Source organism: Musca domestica, unplaced genomic scaffold (genome assembly GCF_030504385.1).
Source record: "Musca domestica strain aabys unplaced genomic scaffold, Musca_domestica.polishedcontigs.V.1.1 22, whole genome shotgun sequence".
In the NCBI taxonomy this organism is placed as follows: Eukaryota; Metazoa; Arthropoda; class Insecta; order Diptera; family Muscidae; genus Musca; species Musca domestica.
This window is the reverse complement of record NW_026712262.1, coordinates 1,935,818-1,953,651: the sequence shown is the minus strand read 5'-3', so window position 1 is coordinate 1,953,651 and position 17,834 is coordinate 1,935,818. Positions and strand designations below refer to the sequence as shown.

Sequence of the window (17,834 nt, the reverse complement as noted above, 5' to 3'; positions counted from 1 at the left end):
GACATTTCACAAAGGGATTACAGAGCCGCACTAAAATCCAGCAGTCGTTTTCCATTATAATTTGACATTAATATGCCTAGCCATGACCTCAAGCTTCTTATGTACTTAGCCATATATTTTTGAGAGAAAATCCAGGCACTACATTCATTTTTCGTGATATTTAACTCATTTTAAAAATAAGGAAAAATTTGAAAAAAGTGAAAACAAATTGTTGTATATAATTTTGAATGAGTCTGACAGGAACATCAGGGCTGTATTTCTGTAGTTTTAAGAAGCTTATGAGAACGAAGGAACATAAAGGTGAAAAGACATAAAACGCCTTTTTGACTGGCGTAGGTCATTGGTTAGCTTCTTTGAAAAAGAAGAAATGAGCGTAGGGCCAAAATCGAAGTAAGTCAACCTAAAACTCCTAAAACAACCTTTGTTCTTCTACGAAGAAACCGGCCGATGACTTAGCCAGTCAAAAAAGCCTTTTTTGTACCCTCACCTTTAGCTTACTTATTTTCATTTTTAGAAATAAGGGTTGTGCTTTTCAAATTTAATCATTCTGTCCGTTGGCAGAATCTCTGGATTGGATACATAGCTGAGTGAGTGACGCCTGATAGATATATTGGGCAACTGCGAATCAAATGGAATCAAATAGAGAGAGTCTGAGACTAAATATCCGAGTGCCTATGCAGGTTGCGACTGTGGAAGGTGATGAAGTGAAGTGAAGTAGTACACCCTCCAACATCCGTATCAACCGCAGTGACTCCAGCGCAAAGGAGGGTAAGACTAAGGCTGGAAATACATAAAGCGCTTATCTGACTGGCTTAAGTCATCGGCTGGCTTCTTCGGAAATGAACAAAGGAGCCTAGGACCAAAATCGAACTAAACAAACCTAAAACTCCTTTGTTCATCTACGAAGAAGCCAGCCAGATAAGCGCTTTATGTATTTCCAGCCTAAGAGGGGTTAAAAACGGTCTGTGAAATATTGTAAAAAATTCCTCTCAGGTGACGTAGAAGGAAAAAAACCTTATCAGGGCGAAACTAAAAGCAATGAGGAAGTTCAAAAAGAACCACCTGCTACTGCCTAAGTGTTCACTTGAGAAGTATCTTGCCTCTCTCCTGGTCGATCTTATCAAGAGGGCTAGCCCGCTTGTTATTAGTAAATTTAAAGTTACAAGACTATAGCTTCAGGGTTGTGTTTTATTTATTTTAGTGTGTCTGTCCTACCTTGTAATTATTGTACATTGGAAAAAAATAGTACAGTATAAAAAGTTGTAAGAAATTAGGCCTTCCTGCATAGATTGTTATGTCGAAACTACTATCAAATCCAATAGAACAAGTTGTTTTTTTTTTCGAATATTCTAACAAATCTAAGTTCTACACATTTTAATAAATTAATATTGCATAAAATACCCAAATTTTATCTATACATTCGCTGTAATAAGCAATTTTGTTACAACCGAATTTGATTATTTTTGCATCTGTTTCTCATTTTTTATCATTTTATTTTCAATCGCCTTAGAAAAACTGGCCATTATTGTTCCGATTTGGGCATTATTGTTCTTCTCACAATCAAAAATATATTATAGATAACGCGTTTTCCATGCAAATGAAGACATAGTTTCAATTTTATATTGTTTTATATATTCGTATTGTAATCACCCTTTTTATTGTTTCCAAATGAAGTAGGTTTTCATTAATTATTGACCCTCCATAAAATGCGTTTTGAACAGATGTAAACATGTTAATGTAAACATGCTATTACATATTATATTTGTATATGCATAATGCGTAATCGGTACTTCTAATTGTACAGTTTCTCAGGAACTTGGCAACCCTAGGCGTTGTTCAATATTTGACAGCCGTATGAAATGTCACCCGCAATACATTTGACATTACTATTCGTCATCTCAGCAGTAAAAACCTAAAGTTTGTTTTGTCGTATAAAATAATTTAAAATATAGTCTAATTAAGGCAAAATTAAATAAATAAATACAAGAGAATAATTTAGATAATTTGTTGGTGACTTGGTTTTAGCGGTTTCTTGTTATCAAGAAACTACAAGTAAAAGAACACACCTTAAAAAGTTTTGCCAAAAACATAGCAGAGAACTAGCAGAGCAGAGAGTGGGTGCAACGCGAAGAAGCAGCAGAAGCAGAAGGAATAACAAGTGTTAAAAATGGATAGTAAAGGACGCAATGTTATAGTTTGCGACAATGGTACCGGCGTAAGTAGACAACAAATAACGAAAGTGGAGAAGTATTCTCATGTATGCATTTCTACTCATGTCCACCACGCACAAGAGGATTAGCAAGAAGTGGGAGAAGCAGTAGACAAAATTACCAGTGACACACTTTTCAATCGACTGGATATCGAATGACACTTAACGTGTTGACTTGTTTTCTTTTTCTTTGGGAAAATAGATTTCCTGGAGTTGTTGTTTAGATGCAACGTTATTTTTTGTATTTTTAAGCAGTGACCACCACCCTACTTTAGAGTTTTTTCAATCTTTACGGCGATTACTCATACCCACTATGAATGTGTTTTTGTTTTGTTATCTTTGTTATTGCTGTTATTGTTGTTAGTGTTAGGTGAAGCCTTATCGTAAACCAACAAAACTTTTATTGATTTCTTAGGTCTATTAATATGGGAGCTTGTGTTTTGAGTTTTGTTGAAGGTTTCAATCAAAAACCAAAGGATCATATCAATATTTTACAATGCAGAATACTTCTAGTAATGTTTGCGATTGATTAGCCGAATAGTACCGAATTTGTTTAGAAGGATTCACCATTATATTTAAAGTATGTTTTAAAAATGTTTTTTTTAGTCCATGTGCTTAGCCTCCAAGAAAACAACCAGACCCTTTTTGATATTTTGGCGCCTCCTTATTATCCCCAAGTGATGGTTATCTTTCATTTTAAAACACTTACTTAAATGACTGTCAGTGTAGTTCCATATTTTGACCGTTGTATAAGGTTGTTGTTGTAGCAGCTCATACGAGACTGGAGTTAGGTCAGTAGGCTTGGCCGGACCGCGAAATATGTGCAGTGTGTCATGTGGGCCTGTGCCACAAGCTGGGCAGATGTTCTGCACATCGTTGTTAATCCGGGCCCAGTAGGAATTTAGGCGGTTGCACCATCCGCATCGTAATTGAGCCAAAACTACTCGAGTTTGTCAGGGCAGCTCTCGTTCTTCAGCTGCGACGGAAGAGGGGTGGTCTCCTAGTACATTATACCGTTGTATAATGGCACCGCCCAGTTACAGGTTTGAAAATCGTGAGTGCAGCTTCGGCTGTTTGAAACCAAATGTTACTAATATCCTTCTCTTAAATTTTTTGTTCAACTATGTCCGATAATAAAAGAAAGATGGACCAATTATGCCTCTGGACCAAAATACGCAGCAAACAGTGATTCGTTTTAGGTGCATCGGCTTTTCAATATATGCATGCGGCTTTTATACCCTCCACCACAGTGTGGAAGGTTATATCAAGTTTTTCATTCCGTTTGTAACACATCGAAATATACATTTTAGATCCCACAAGGATATATATTCTTGATCAGCATAAAATTCTATGTCGATTTAACGTCCGTCTGTCTGAGGAAATCACTCAAGTTTCCGAACGAAATGAAGTAGGTTGATAAAATTTTACTCAAATGTGTATTATGTCTGCAGGACTTTTGGTATTGAAAATGGGCCATGTAGGTCCACGTTTTGGTATAGCCCCCTCCCTATTTTCGGTATTTTGGCGATTTAAGCGACATTTTTCACCGGAATTGTTATATTCACAAACTTGGTATTTGAATTTCGTAATGGATAATACAGCCTTAGACAGAAAATTGCCTGTGCAGGTCCAGGTCTTCGTATAGCCCCCATATAACGGTACCTCCCGATATTCTGTGTTTTGATGATTTGTTTTATTCACCGAATTTTTTTTTCAAGTTTCGCATTTGAATATTGTAATGACTTATGACAAAAGTTGCCTATGCAGATTCACGTCTTCGTATAGACCCTTATATAACGCCTACATTCGCTATTTTTAAAATTTTAAAAGAATTTTTAACGGATTTTATTTTTTTGAAAATTGCCAAATTTGTTCCAAACGGTGGAGGGTATTCAAAGTTCGACCCGGCGGAGTTTTTAGCTTTTTTACTTGTTTTGTTTCCCAAATGCGATAATTTAGCTTTTTTCATGCGGACCTTCGGCGCTTGTCTTCTTCCAAAATTCGTAGACAATTTTCACACACATTCTGCAACATTGAAATGATTTTCAAAGTAATACCGCAACATTTCCCAGCATTGTTCAAGCATACATAACCATATTCGTTCAGTGGAAAGATACAACTAATTATCTTTGAAATCAGACATGAGCTAAGTGTTACCATTCACGAAATAAACGTTAGTTAAAGAATCAAAGATTACAGACTTGTAAAAATCGTTAGATTACGGACTCTATATATACCTATATAGCGAGGTTTTTACACCCTAAAAGGACATAACACAAAATACCATCGAATAATTTTTCAAGAGATTTTGTCATATGGACACTTTTTCCCTGTCGCAGAATATTAATTGTCTTAAAAAAATTAGGAATTATATAATCAATTATTTTTAATATATTAATAATTATCATAAAAATATTTTTATTTTTTCAGTTTGTCAAATGCGGTTATGCCGGCAGTAACTTTCCCGCACATATTTTTCCCTCAATGGTTGGCAGGCCAATCATTCGTGCTGTTAACAAAATTGGAGATATCGAAGTTAAGGTAAGTTTTCATTAACTAATCTGTCACACAATCTGCCAGTCAGTCATTCAATTATTTTCACCAAATTATAGCATTATACTGCTATTTTCATTAGTTTAGTTTTGTGAATTATTATAATATACAACATTTATATGAATATAATACCAACAACCAAAGACAAACAAAATACATTATATACATATCTCTTTTTTCGTTCTTCTTTATTTATATGTATAAATAAATAAAAAAACTTGTTTTGGATAAATCTGTTTTTTGAATATTTTTACAGGATTTACACGTTGATGTAAGTCTATAGTCTCCTAATTTCAATTATCACCAATTACCAAATTGTTTTGTTTCGTTTTGTTTTGCCTATGATCGATTTGAATTAGTTGTCCGTTTTTCTGCGTACTAACTAACCGCCACTAAAATTGTTCCTTTTTAAAATGAAATTTAGCCAAATAGACGTTGTTATAGTTTCGATTTGATCAGTTTTATATTTGTTTTAAATATATTTATATTGTAATTCCCGTTTTTTATTGTTTCCAAATGAAATTGTTCTGCATTAATAATTGACTCTGCATAGAATGCTTTCTTGAATAGATTACTATTTTGTAATTTTCGTTTTGTTATGAATGTTTGTTGTTCCAGTTTTTCTGGTTTGATTTTCTTATTTATTTTGTTTTCTTTTTATTTATTTTATTTTACCTACTAACACATACATTTCGTTAGAATGCATGATTATTTGTTTGTACGGTTACAATTTAAACAAAGCTATAATTATGAAAGGTTAAAAATAAATGTGAAAATGGCCATAGAATTTCAAGTAAGCCATATTTATAGTTCCATTGAGATCAGACAGTATTTCAGATTTAGCATGTCTTCAAATCCATATTGGATTTTTAAGATTTTTTCCAATAATATGACAAGCTATTTTTTAGGAATAAAAATTAAAGATTTGCAACGACACAAAGGAGTTTTTAGATTATTTTCCAGGTCGCAAACGTAATTATTTAATGAATTTGTCAAGGATGTGCAAGGCCACAAAGAAACCTATTTTTACTAATCTACAAACCCACAAGCATGGATTTTTAAGTCATTTTCAAGGATCTCCAGGCACAAAAATTGATATTTTTAAGAAAATCTTCTTCACGTGTATTTTTGTGTGATCTACATACGTGTTTGCATTGTAGTGCAAGGTATCATGGCTTTGTGACCCATGGTTCCCATTGATGATCTTCATAGAATCACATTCTGAATCGATTCAGAAATAGCAATACATTCCAGATGTATGTTAATCGGAATTTGGGTTTAAAGCCCTCACATTCGTAATATGCACTCCACAACAATAAATATTTGGCAACAGATATTAGATATATCTCACAAATAAGTCTCTCAAATTAATCAAGACCGGTTCAGATTTGTATGTCTCCCATATATATTTTCGTACGATTAGCCTAAATGGAATGGATTTTTGCACATACGACCAATTTTTTTTCCATTGAGTAGACGATGTTTACTGCTCGGATATATATACAGGGTGAGATAAAAAAACTGCAAAAAAGTCAAACGCCATAATTTTTACATTTTTTAAATTTAATGAATGAGAGCAAAAATGTGGGAAATAGCATCAAATTTTATAATAAGTTTAGATTTGTTCGAATTGGTCACCTCTGGCACGAATTATGGCCTTCAAAAGGGCAATGAAACCGTAACAAGCGGCTGCACTGCGCTATTTTGGCCCATTCCCGGCGAAACGCTTGCTTGAGGTGATCGACACTTTGGTATTTTTAGTGCCAACCTTGCTTTCCAAAATACTCCAAACACAGTAGTCCAACGGATTGGTAACCGGAGATTTTGGTGGCCATTTTGCGCTGGAAATGAAGCGAGGAACCTCATTTTGTAACCATTCTTGTTTAGCGTGTGCTGAGTCCTGTTGGAATGTTAAAGGTCTGCGGCAAAAATGTTTGCGTGTCCAAGGCTTTGATACACCCTTCAAAATATTTTCGCGATAATATTCGGTATTTATTCTGATGCTACGATCGATTAATACGAGCGGAGAGCGACCATGGCCTTCGCTTGAGTTCTGGTGACCAACCGAAGGTGCACATTTTCAGCTGACCTCTTTGGCAAATAAACACGATAATTTTGTGTGTTTACAAACTGCCGGACAACGAGTGTTTACTCATCAAATCTTTTGAATCTATTTTCTTTCTGTTTTTTTTTTTTAAATTCCATGGCTTTACTCTGAGCTCCTTTTTGAATATTTGCCGAATGGAATATTGCGATATTTTCAACTCACGAGTCACGCGGGTTTCGGTCAAGTCGCTTCTTTACTTTTCGAGTCATTTCTGCTGAAGTTGCTGTTTTCTTCCGTCCCCTTCCTTGACGTCGGGCCACACTTCCAGTATAACGAATTTCATCACGAATAACTTTTTTTCTGTACGCTTGTAAACAATATAATGAGCTGTCACTGGAAAAATTTTAACAGCTGTCGGACGAGTGGCTTAGATATGACAGCAGTCTGAAGTTGGTTACAGTTTTTTCATCTCACCCTGCATACACTTTCGTGGGATTAGTCTAAATGGAGTGGATTTTTACGACCGATTTTTTTCCATATGTCTACTGCTCCGATATACATATATCTTTTAATCTTGGATATACCTGCAATATATTAGCTCCTGCTCTAAACATTATATACATACAAAAAAGGCTCATAGTTGGTATGATCTACTTGACATAAATTCCCAATATAAACGTCTATTTGTTACGGGTAGCTCATCATAGTGGTGTAGCATATCATATATTCGGCCACTCCCGAAATCGACAAATGTGGATTTATTTGGAGTTAATTTTCAAAGATTTAATGATTTTTTTAATTTCGTGGACCAAACAATATTTGAAAGGAATTTTAAATTAAATTTAAAGATAATGTACCAAGTTCTTTGACGACGTTATTATAGAAGTGACGATGATATTATAGAAGCACAGATCTATACTTTTTCATTTGAATTAGAAGATACCTATATCTGCTGTATTAGTATTAGTATCCCAGCACTGATTTGATTTAAAAAGTATACCTTAGTCTCAGCATAGAAACACGACGTCGTACGCGAATAGATGTGGTTTGTAAAGCTAAAGCTTTAGTGTTTGCTTTTATTCTTTTGTTATTTTTTCCTTCCTTAATTTTGTTTATTTCTATTCTTAACTTTTGATATGTTTTTGTAACTTAGTTGGATAATCATTTTAAAAAAACTATTTAAATTTTGGAATATAATGTGGCATACTTTTAGGATTTAATGGTTGGTGATGAAGCATCACAGCTACGTTCTTTATTAGAGGTATCATATCCCATGGAAAATGGTGTTGTACGAAACTGGGAAGATATGTGTCATGTGTGGGATTACACATTCGGACCCAAGAAAATGAATATCGATCCAACAAATACCAAAATATTGCTGACAGAACCTCCAATGAATCCCTTGAAAAATCGCGAAAAAATGATTGAGGTAAGGAACACAGTCTCTCAAAATAAAACCAATTAATTCATATTTCCTGCTTTTTATCAGGTGATGTTTGAAAAATATGGCTTTGATTCAACCTATATTGCCATACAAGCTGTTCTCACTCTCTACGCTCAAGGTTTGATATCTGGAGTTGTTATTGATTCGGGAGATGGTGTCACCCACATATGTCCGGTATATGAAGAATTTGCTCTGCCGCATTTAACAAGGCGTTTGGACATTGCCGGCCGTGATATTACCCGTTATTTGATCAAGGTAAGGTGCCTAGTTTCTTGACGAAATATTCTCTTTAAATATCGTTTTAAATTTCAGCTACTCCTATTACGTGGCTATGCATTTAATCATTCCGCTGATTTCGAAACGGTGCGCATGATGAAGGAGAAGTTGTGCTATATTGGTTACAATATTGAAATGGAACAAAGACTGGCTTTGGAAACGACAGTATTAGTGGAATCATACACCCTACCGGATGGTCGGGTGATAAAAGTTGGCGGCGAACGATTTGAAGCCCCCGAGGCTCTCTTCCAACCACATTTGATTAATGTTGAAGGTCAGGGTATTGCCGAATTGGTATTCAATACCATACAAGCTGCCGACATTGATATGCGTCCAGAATTGTATAAACATATTGTGCTATCGGGTGGTTCGACCATGTATCCCGGCCTACCTAGTCGTTTGGAACGTGAAATTAAGCAGTTATATTTGGAAAGAGTTTTAAAGAATGACATCGATAAATTGGCGGTAAGTTGAAAAGAAGAAAAATGAATTGTAAACGAACGACGAAGCAAACACTGGGGGTACCAACAATGAGGAGAAGTAGTTGTATATTTTTAAAAGACCTGAGTTAAAATTTGTGTCCCACTATTCAATTGTCTGGGCCAATTTTAAGTTTGCTCCATACATAAACTATTCTAGAAGCTCCCCATCAACTTCCTAAATCAGATCCAGATTTTAAATCTTTTCAAGTGGTGGCGGGCCTTAAAATTGATACAATACAGGGTGAAATGAAAAAACTGCAACCAACTTCAGACTGCTGTCATTCCTAAGCCACTCGTCCGACAGCTGTTAAAATTATTCCAGTGACAACTCATTATACTGTTTACAATCGTGCAAAAGTAGTTTAGTGAGAATTTTGCAGAAAAAAATGTTATTCCTGATAGACTTCATGCGTGATAATGAGACTTCTTTATATTTGGCTGGATGATCGTGTTAGCTTGCCAAAGAGGTTAGCTGAAAATGTGCACCTTCGGCGGTTGGCCACCAGAACTCAATCGCCGGCCATGGTGATGGTGAGGGCCGCCATAACAGCCGATGGTCGCTCTACGCTCGTATTGATCGACCGTGGCATCAGAATAAAGGCCGAATATTATCGCGAAAATATTCTGGAGGGTGTATTAAAGCCTTGGGCACCTTGGACATTCCAACAGGACTCAGCACCATCGCACTCAGCACGTGCCACTCAAGAATGGTTACAAAATGAGGTTCCTCGCTTCATTTCCAGCGCACACCATCAAAATCTCCGGATACCAATCCATTGGACTATTGTGTCTGGAGTATTTTAGAAAGCAAGGTTGGCACTAAAAAATACCAAAGTGTCGATCACCTCAAGCAGGGTCTTCGCCGAGAATGGGCCAAAATACCACTGAGCAGCATTCGGGCAGCGTGTGACGGTTTCAGAATTTGATGCTATTTCCGGAATTTTTTTGCTGTCATTCAATAAAATTAAAAAAAATGTAAAAATTATGGCATTTGACTTTGTTGCAGTTTTTTTTATCTCACCCTGTACGCCAGCCAGCTTAATAAAAAAGTTTCCCCATAGTCCCGAAAATACCCTACTTTTAGTTTTAAATATAATAGATGTTTAAATATCAAATCTTGAAAATATATACAAAGACTAAAAAGTTTCCTAATCATGTTTTCCTATTTTTTCTTTTGTTCCAGAAATTCAAAATTCGCATTGAAGATCCACCCCGAAGAAAAGACATGGTATTCATTGGTGGTGCTGTCTTGGCTGAAGTAACCAAAGATCGTGATGCCTTCTGGATGTCGAAGCAAGAGTATCAAGAGCAAGGTCTTAAAGTATTACAGAAACTACAGAAAATAACAGCCTGAAAACGAATATAATTCGTGTTCATTTGGGAAACACTATACAAAATGAAATTCCGCAAACATAAAACAATTATTGATGAAGGTGACAAAGAATGCATTAAAACGATTAACAAATGTGAGGTGTTTCAACCGGCATATTCATCAAACACTACACTAGAAAGTCATTTAAAACAAACAAACAAAATTATGCTAAGTTGCTAAAGAACTTTCCAAATCTTCCATACCAAAACAGCTTGTAATTCTAAATACTACCTTCAATGCTGTTCTTTATCTAAATTTTGACTTTAGTCCTTGTTATTTTTTGTATGCAAAAATGGAAAACAAACAAAAACAATAAGAATTATACTTTACTTCTTCCCTTAACAACAACAAAATTGTTATACAATTCTATTTTCTTGTTTGTCTACAATTTCTATAAAAAAAATGCATTTATGTCAAATTTGCTCTTTTTCTATTACATATGACCTCTTCCTCTTTTCCTTTTCCTTAAATCTTAATAATTTTTCTGTTTTTGTTTTATAATTTTTACGAGTGTATACACAGATATTTTTAAACAAAATTTTATTTAATTTTTTTTTTTAATTTTCAAGTATTTTCTAGTATTTTTAAACCGTAAAACATAACCTATGAAACCCATAACATCCAGTTTTAAGTAAAAGTTAACTTTTTCTAAATAAAATACAAAAAACTTTGTGGTATTTTTCTAGAAATCATTCCATGCTCGTTTTTATTTTGTATCCTCTTTTTGTGTTCTCATCCCCCCTCCCCCAATTGAAAGTCACTTGTTAGTCAGCATTTCGTGCACCGTTTTGGTTTTAGTTTCACAACATCTTTTTTATTTGGTTTTTTCATATATCAACATTTTATATACTATATAGTTAGCCAAACCATATTTTATAATAATAATAATACAAAAATAAAAATAAACACTTTTGACAGTAACGAAAAAGTAAAATGATCAATTCAAGCTGAAGAAAATGCATTTTTGGTCCATATCGAATGGGGAAAATGAGGAAATTACCACTTTTAATTATCCCTTGGCTTCACATGTGTCTTAATTGGATCTTCGTCCGCCTCAGAAACCAATACCTCGCATTGCTCGTTTAACATATCTTCCAATTTCGTTTTGAATTTCTTCAAGAAACCCCTCTCCGAATTACTGTGATTGCATAAAATTACCGAGATATTTTGATGATTTGCATCCAAAACATCATGATGAGACATTTCACCGGTTATATACAGATCTGCCTGGACGCCGCGCAACAATGAAGCTCCTGAACCGGCACAAACAGCTACTTTTTTAATGTCCGTTGCCAGGGTATGTTCGACGCCCATTGCAACATGTACATCCAATCCAATATGTTTTTGTACAGCTTTGATGGCATTCTCTAGATTTATTTTCGTAGAAAAGATGCGTCCCGAACCAACATTAGGATCATCGCAATTTGCAAGGGGCTGAAAAGGAAGATAATCAATTATTAAATGTAAGTCTTGTTTTAGTAAATTACAGGGTGAAATAAAAAACAGCAACAAAGGCAAATGCCATATTTTTCATTTTTTTTAAATTTTATTGAATGAAAGTAAAAAATGTCGGAAATAGCATCAAATTTAAGAATAAGTTTAGATTTGTTGGAATTGGTCACCTTTGGCACGAATTATGACCTTCGGCCAATGAAACCGTCACACGCTGACCGAATGTCGCTCTGCGGTATTTTGGCCCATTCCCGGCGAAGCGATTGCTTGAGGTGATCGACACTTTGGTATTTTTTAGTGCCAACCTTGCTTTCCAAAATACTCCCGACACAATAGTCCAACGGATTGGTATCCGGAGATTTTATTGGCCATTGTGCGCTGGAAATGAAGCGAGGACCCCATTTTGTAACCATTCTTGGGAATATTTTCGCGATAATATTCGGCATTAATTCTGATGCCACGGTAATTTAATACAAGCGGAGAGCGACCATCGGCTGTTATGGCGGCCCACACCATCACCATGGCCGGTGCTTGAGTTCTTGTGGCCAACCGAAGGTGCACATATTTAAGTGACCTCTTTGGCAAGTTAACACGATCATTTTGTTTGTTTACAAACTGCTGGACAACGAATGTTTTTTCATCGGAGAAAACCAAATTCGGCAGTTCACCACTTTCGCCTAAGCGGAGCAACTCTTTTGAGTCTACGCTGCGGTGTAAGTTTTAGCACTCTTTGGAATTTCAATGACTTTACCCCGAGCTCATATTTCAATATTTGCCGAATTGCTGTTTCCTTTCGTCCACTCCCTTGACGTCGGGCTACGCTACCAGTATCACGGTAACGATATAGGATTCATTTTCAAACCACCGCCAAATCTCAAAAACAGGTACCATTAGTAATCTAAATATAAATTTTCCGAATTTTATCCCTATTCCTTTCAAATACCAAATGTAGTACCATTCAGTACTTTCCATGCACCTGTGATACACATTTTTAAAACCAGCTCCATATCTTAACCACAGACAGGATTTCAGCACACATCTTCATATCTCAATTCCAGATACCAACAGAAACCTCACCTATACTATTTAGTATATTTCGTTTGAAAAGTTTGAATTTACAAAAACTCTTTGGTACATCTATTCTGGACTCCATCAGTGACTTTCATTCCAAATTGCAGAATTCTAGCTCATTCCTTTTCTTCAATACAGAGGATTTAATTACACCCTCAGTCATGTGGCTAGAGAGGGTATATGTCATTTGACATCGCCAAAAAGTGCCTCATCGAAATATCGGTGTTAGACCCTAGATCTCTTTGGACCAAATCCGTTTCAGGACATTTGGAGTCGATCTAGCGAGGTCCGTTCGTCCGGCTGTTGCGCACGATAACTCTCGAAGGGAGTATCCGATTTGATCCAAACTTGGTACATCGTAATATTATTGTCAAACTTAGATCGAGTTCGGAGATGGGCAATATCGGTACACTTCTTCTTCTACCTCCCACTCAAAATGTCAACATTTTCAAAGAAAATAATTTACTGCACAGAAAGAGAAAGGATAATCCAATTTTGCTTCAACTTTGCAAATCCTAATAATTGCATCAGTGCTAGATCAGGTGCGAAAATAGACAATATCGGTCCACTCCATCAAGTACCTCCCCCAAAAAAAGGGTCAAAATTTTGAATTAATGAAAAACTTTTATAAAATTTGATGTAAGAGTCCGATTGTCTTCGAAATTCACACATCTCAATATTTTTATTAACCCAAGGTCTGGTGTGAAGATGAAATATATCGGCCCATTCCTTCTGGTACCTCCACACAAAGGTTCAAAATTCATGAAGCAATTCATAAAACACGAAATAAACATCAGATTTCATTCACAACATCTCAATATTTCCATAAACACATGATCTGTTATAAAGATGGTAGAGATCGGACAATAACTTCTGGTACCTGCCCCACAAAGGGTCAATGTTTTGAATAACCAAAAATGGAATAGTTCGGTCATTTTTCAAAAATTGGCGCATTTATCGTATAAAGTATAGGAAATAGTCAATATAGTCCAAATCTGGCATGTTGTAATATTTATATCAGTTTTAGGACAGATACGAATAGGTCAATATTGGCCAGCTGCTTCGGAACATCACCAATAGAGGGTTAACAGTTCTAATAATTATAACTCAAGGCTGGGGATATACATCTGTCGGCAAAACCGACTGATACTATTTTACTTGTTTTTGGTACAGTTTAGTACTTTTCGCACGAAGACAGACCCTCGTACAAAACTTCAAGATTCTAGCTTCAGCCATTTCGCCAGGATGTTGATTCTCAGTCAGTCTGTTAGTTATTTCACTTCTCTTTATGTTGAAGAGTAATTGAGGGCGCCTAAAAGCATGCTTTAAATGCTAAATATAATGTATAAGCAACAAATTTGTCAATAAAAGTCCTTGTATTATACCTTCAACAGCACCGGCAATTCACAATATTTCGAGCCTATTTATGGTCCTTCATTGCAGAGGGTTTCTAATAAATCGCCAGAGTTTATTTCCGTTTTAGGCAGTTGTTATTTTCGCCAATTAAATTCTAATCATTCTCCATGCAGCGCACTGACCATAAAGACCATTGACTTGGGGGGTTCGATCTAGCCAGCCCACTTTGCAACACCACACTTCATCCAACCTCTAATAAAACACTTGTTTTCTAGCTACTCATTTGATCATTTCTGGCTTCTGTTTATAAACAATGTCAGAAACAGAAGTTGGCCGATAAAGGAATTTAAAACCTAACGAATAAAGAAAAAACAAACAACATTCAACTGTTCCAATTATAAATCAATTGCAGTTATCAGGGTCAGTTGGCGATTGTTGGTATTAACGCCGTGATACCACAAAAAAAAAAAAAAAAAAAAAAAAAAACAAAAAAACAAAATTTTGGAACATTTTCTTTTGTTTGAATAATTGGCAATAATTGACGCAGCTGATTCTACATTAACTGAAGATGTGAAGCTATTCGTCAGTAGCTGAAGAAACATGAAGGTCATAAGAAGTAAAATTTACGGCGCCATCGAATGGCTTTTAGTCATTCTGCTGTTTGTGCATCAAAGTGGGAAGGTGCTTTCCGATGATTATGGCAACATTGCAGGTCAATGGAAGGTACAATATGGTGGTCAAAACGACTCTGTGGAAACACTTGATTTATGGACTTCGAGAAGAGATGTTTTGCCATTGACGATATATGATGTGGCAGGAACTGCTGATAATCAGGATTCATATTTCGAAATTTATGTGGAAAATGAAAAATTGGCCAAGGTGCAGGAGGAGAAGCTTATCACCATAAGAGATTTTCCAAGTCCAGACAAATGGCAAGGCGAATTCGCTGTTAATGGCTTACATTTTGGTTACACTAGGTTATATGTGAAACTAGTGGATCCCGTGACAAGTCGTTCGGAGCATAGTATTCAAAGCCTGGAGGTGGTTGTGAGACGTACCAAACGTGTGGCTGATAATACCCTTACTTATACAGCTGCGGCCATAGCTCTGCTGATGTTTATAAACTTGGGTACCGTTTTGGATTTGCAACGTTTGGTCAACATTTTTAGCCGACCAATTGGACCCCTGCTGGGTGTTTGCTGTCGCTATATCATAATGCCTGGTTTGGCCTTGGGTCTGGGTGCTTTGATGTTCAAAGACAACAAGCCACTGCAATTGGCTGCATTTTTCACTGCCATTACGCCCAGTGGTGGTATTGCCAATATTTGTAATATCTTCCTAAGGGGTAATGTGAACCTCTCATTGGCCACAACGACGGTGAATAGTATCCTGGCCTTGGGCATGTTACCTTTGTGGGTGTTTCTAATGGGTCCCGTCCTGTATCCAGAACATAAATTCGATTTACCCTTCATTGATTTGGGCGTGGGATGTGTTGGCCTTTGCCTGGCCTTAGTGGTGGGTGTGATGTTACGCATGTGCATACCCAAGACGATACGTTTTATTTTCCGTTTCCTGAAGCCCCTATCCATAGTGCTCAGTTTGTGTTTGGTGGCATTGACGGTGGGTTTGAATTACTACATTTTTGGTGAAATAACATTATTGGTATGCATGGATATGAAAAATATATTTGAATTCAATATTAAATTTTCAAATTGCCTTTTCAGATCTTCTTGTTGGCCTTGTGCCTACCTCTGCTGGGCTATATTCTATCGTTTATCCTTACGAAATTGCTATGCCGTACAGCCACCGATTCTATGACCATTGCCATAGAGACGAGTGTGCTGAATATGAGTCTACCCATAGTACTGCTGGAGTACACTATGAGCCAACCAATGGCCGATATGCTGATTGTGGTGCCGATAACCTCGGCTTTAGTATCCCTATGTTTAGTTCTAATATTTTATATTGTACGAAGGATTTTCGGCTGGAATCGTCCAGTGGATCGAGACTGTTTCGATGAGAAGGCATTTTTGGTGGAGGAAAATTAAGCTGTGATTTAGAAATGATATATAATCCTTAGATTTAAGAATATAAATATCCTAACTCTTAAGAAATAGAAAACGACAATGAATCTGGAGATGAAATGCGAGCTTTGAGATCGAAAGAAATATACATACATATTATATATTTTATATTGTGATATTACACAAATGTTTAAGCTCGAGGGCTCTTTATGGCACTATATATTTACAGGTTGAGATGAAAAAACTGCAAACAACTTCAGACTGCTGTTATTTCAAAGCCATTGGTCCGACAGCTGTTAAAATGATTCCAGTGACAACTCATTATATTGTTTACAAGCGTACAAAAGCATTTTGGTGAGAATTTTCCAGAAAAAAAGTTATTCATGATGGAATTCGAGGGTAATAGTGTGATTTCTTTATGTTTGGCTGGAAGACCTCAAGTGGCTATCGTTAGAGCACTCCAGCATTTAAATGTGAATAAATCTTTTGCGTTTCGTAGCATCGCTCGTTGCTGTCATAGTGATAGCGTAGCCCGGCGTCAAGGAAGTGGACGAAAGAAAACAGCAACATCAGCAGAAGTGGTTCGAAATATAAAGAAGCGACTTGATCGAAAAATGGCTCGTGAGCTGAAGATATTGGGATACCTTCTTTCTTCCATTCGGCAAACATTGAAAACTGAGCTCGCGGTAAACTCATTGAAATTCCAAAAAGTGCAAGAACTTACACCGCAACAGAAAGAAAATAGACTCAAAAGAGCTAAAGAGTTGCTTCGCTTGGCCGAAAGTGGTGAACTGCCGAATTTGTTTTTCTCCGCAAGGTTGGCAGTAAAAAATACCAATATGACGATCCCTCAAGCAAGAGCTTCGCCTGGAATGGGGCATAATACCGCAGAGCAACATTCGGGCAGCGTGTGACGGTTTCATTGGCCGTTTGAGGGCCATAATTCGTGCTAAAGATAACCAATTCGAACAAATCTAAACTTATTCTAAAATTTGATGCTATTTCCGACATTTTTTGCTTTCATTCAATAAAATTAAAAAAAATGTAAAAATTATGGCTTTTGACTTTGTTGCACTTTTTTATCTCACCCTGTATAGCTGAGAACAATTCCCGATTTCCTAAGCTTCACAATTTCGAAAAATTTGAACGGAATTCAAAGAAGTACGATAATGATATACAAAGTTTCTCTTTCTGTTACTTCCTCCACAAAAATCCTTATTCTGTTGATACAAAATTTGTATATCATAATATATTTATAAAAATTAAGACGTTTTTGATTGGGAATACCTAAATCCGTTTCTTCCTCTACCTAACCAAAAAAGGTTACATCTTAGAACAACTTGTATAATGCCATCCAGATCTTCGATTTGGCTTACTTTTAATACGTGTTAAAACAAAAACTCACTGATAAGGATCTGCGGCTTATCAGTGTGAACCTAAAGTTCTTTTATCAAGTTCGATAGGACATGCCCTAACGTTAACACTAAAGAGAACTACCGATAAGCAGGAACTCCACATACAAAACAGTTGTAAAACCAGTCGAGGCCC

The 17,834-nt window shown here is 36.2% G+C and overlaps 3 protein-coding genes across 4 annotated transcripts in view; 2 read left to right on the top strand and 1 right to left on the bottom strand.

Annotated features, from left to right (window-relative positions):
* Window positions 1–1,863: 1,863 nt before the first annotated feature.
* Window positions 1,864–10,987, top strand: LOC101890958 (actin-related protein 2). 2 transcript variants are annotated; one of them, XM_005187827.4, is made up of 7 exons: window positions 1,864–2,215; window positions 4,640–4,750; window positions 5,019–5,033; window positions 8,023–8,238; window positions 8,299–8,508; window positions 8,566–8,994; window positions 10,195–10,987. In XM_005187827.4, exons 1-7 carry the CDS (start codon window positions 2,168–2,170, stop codon window positions 10,363–10,365), a joined length of 1,200 nt encoding a protein of 399 aa, XP_005187884.1. In that variant the 5' UTR covers window positions 1,864–2,167; the 3' UTR covers window positions 10,366–10,987. The 2 variants fall into 2 exon arrangements, with proteins under 2 accessions (XP_005187884.1, XP_005187885.1); XM_005187828.4 differs by lacking the exon at window positions 5,019–5,033 and having other exon boundaries at window positions 1,865–2,215.
* A 157-nt stretch (window positions 10,988–11,144) lies between these two features.
* The window catches only part of LOC101891776 (NIF3-like protein 1), a 39,484-nt gene continuing 32,794 nt past the window's right edge, over window positions 11,145–17,834 (bottom strand). Inside the window, exon 4 of the mRNA XM_005187832.4 lies at window positions 11,145–11,817. Coding sequence (XP_005187889.2) covers window positions 11,389–11,817 — 429 coding nt within the window. The 3' untranslated portion in view covers window positions 11,145–11,388. The remainder of the gene's footprint in view (window positions 11,818–17,834) is intronic.
* Window positions 14,725–16,454, top strand: LOC101891604 (hepatic sodium/bile acid cotransporter). The gene is made up of 2 exons (XM_005187831.4): window positions 14,725–15,924; window positions 15,987–16,454. The coding sequence occupies exons 1-2, from the start codon at window positions 14,863–14,865 to the stop codon at window positions 16,308–16,310; spliced, it is 1,386 nt and encodes a 461-aa protein (XP_005187888.1). The 5' UTR covers window positions 14,725–14,862; the 3' UTR covers window positions 16,311–16,454.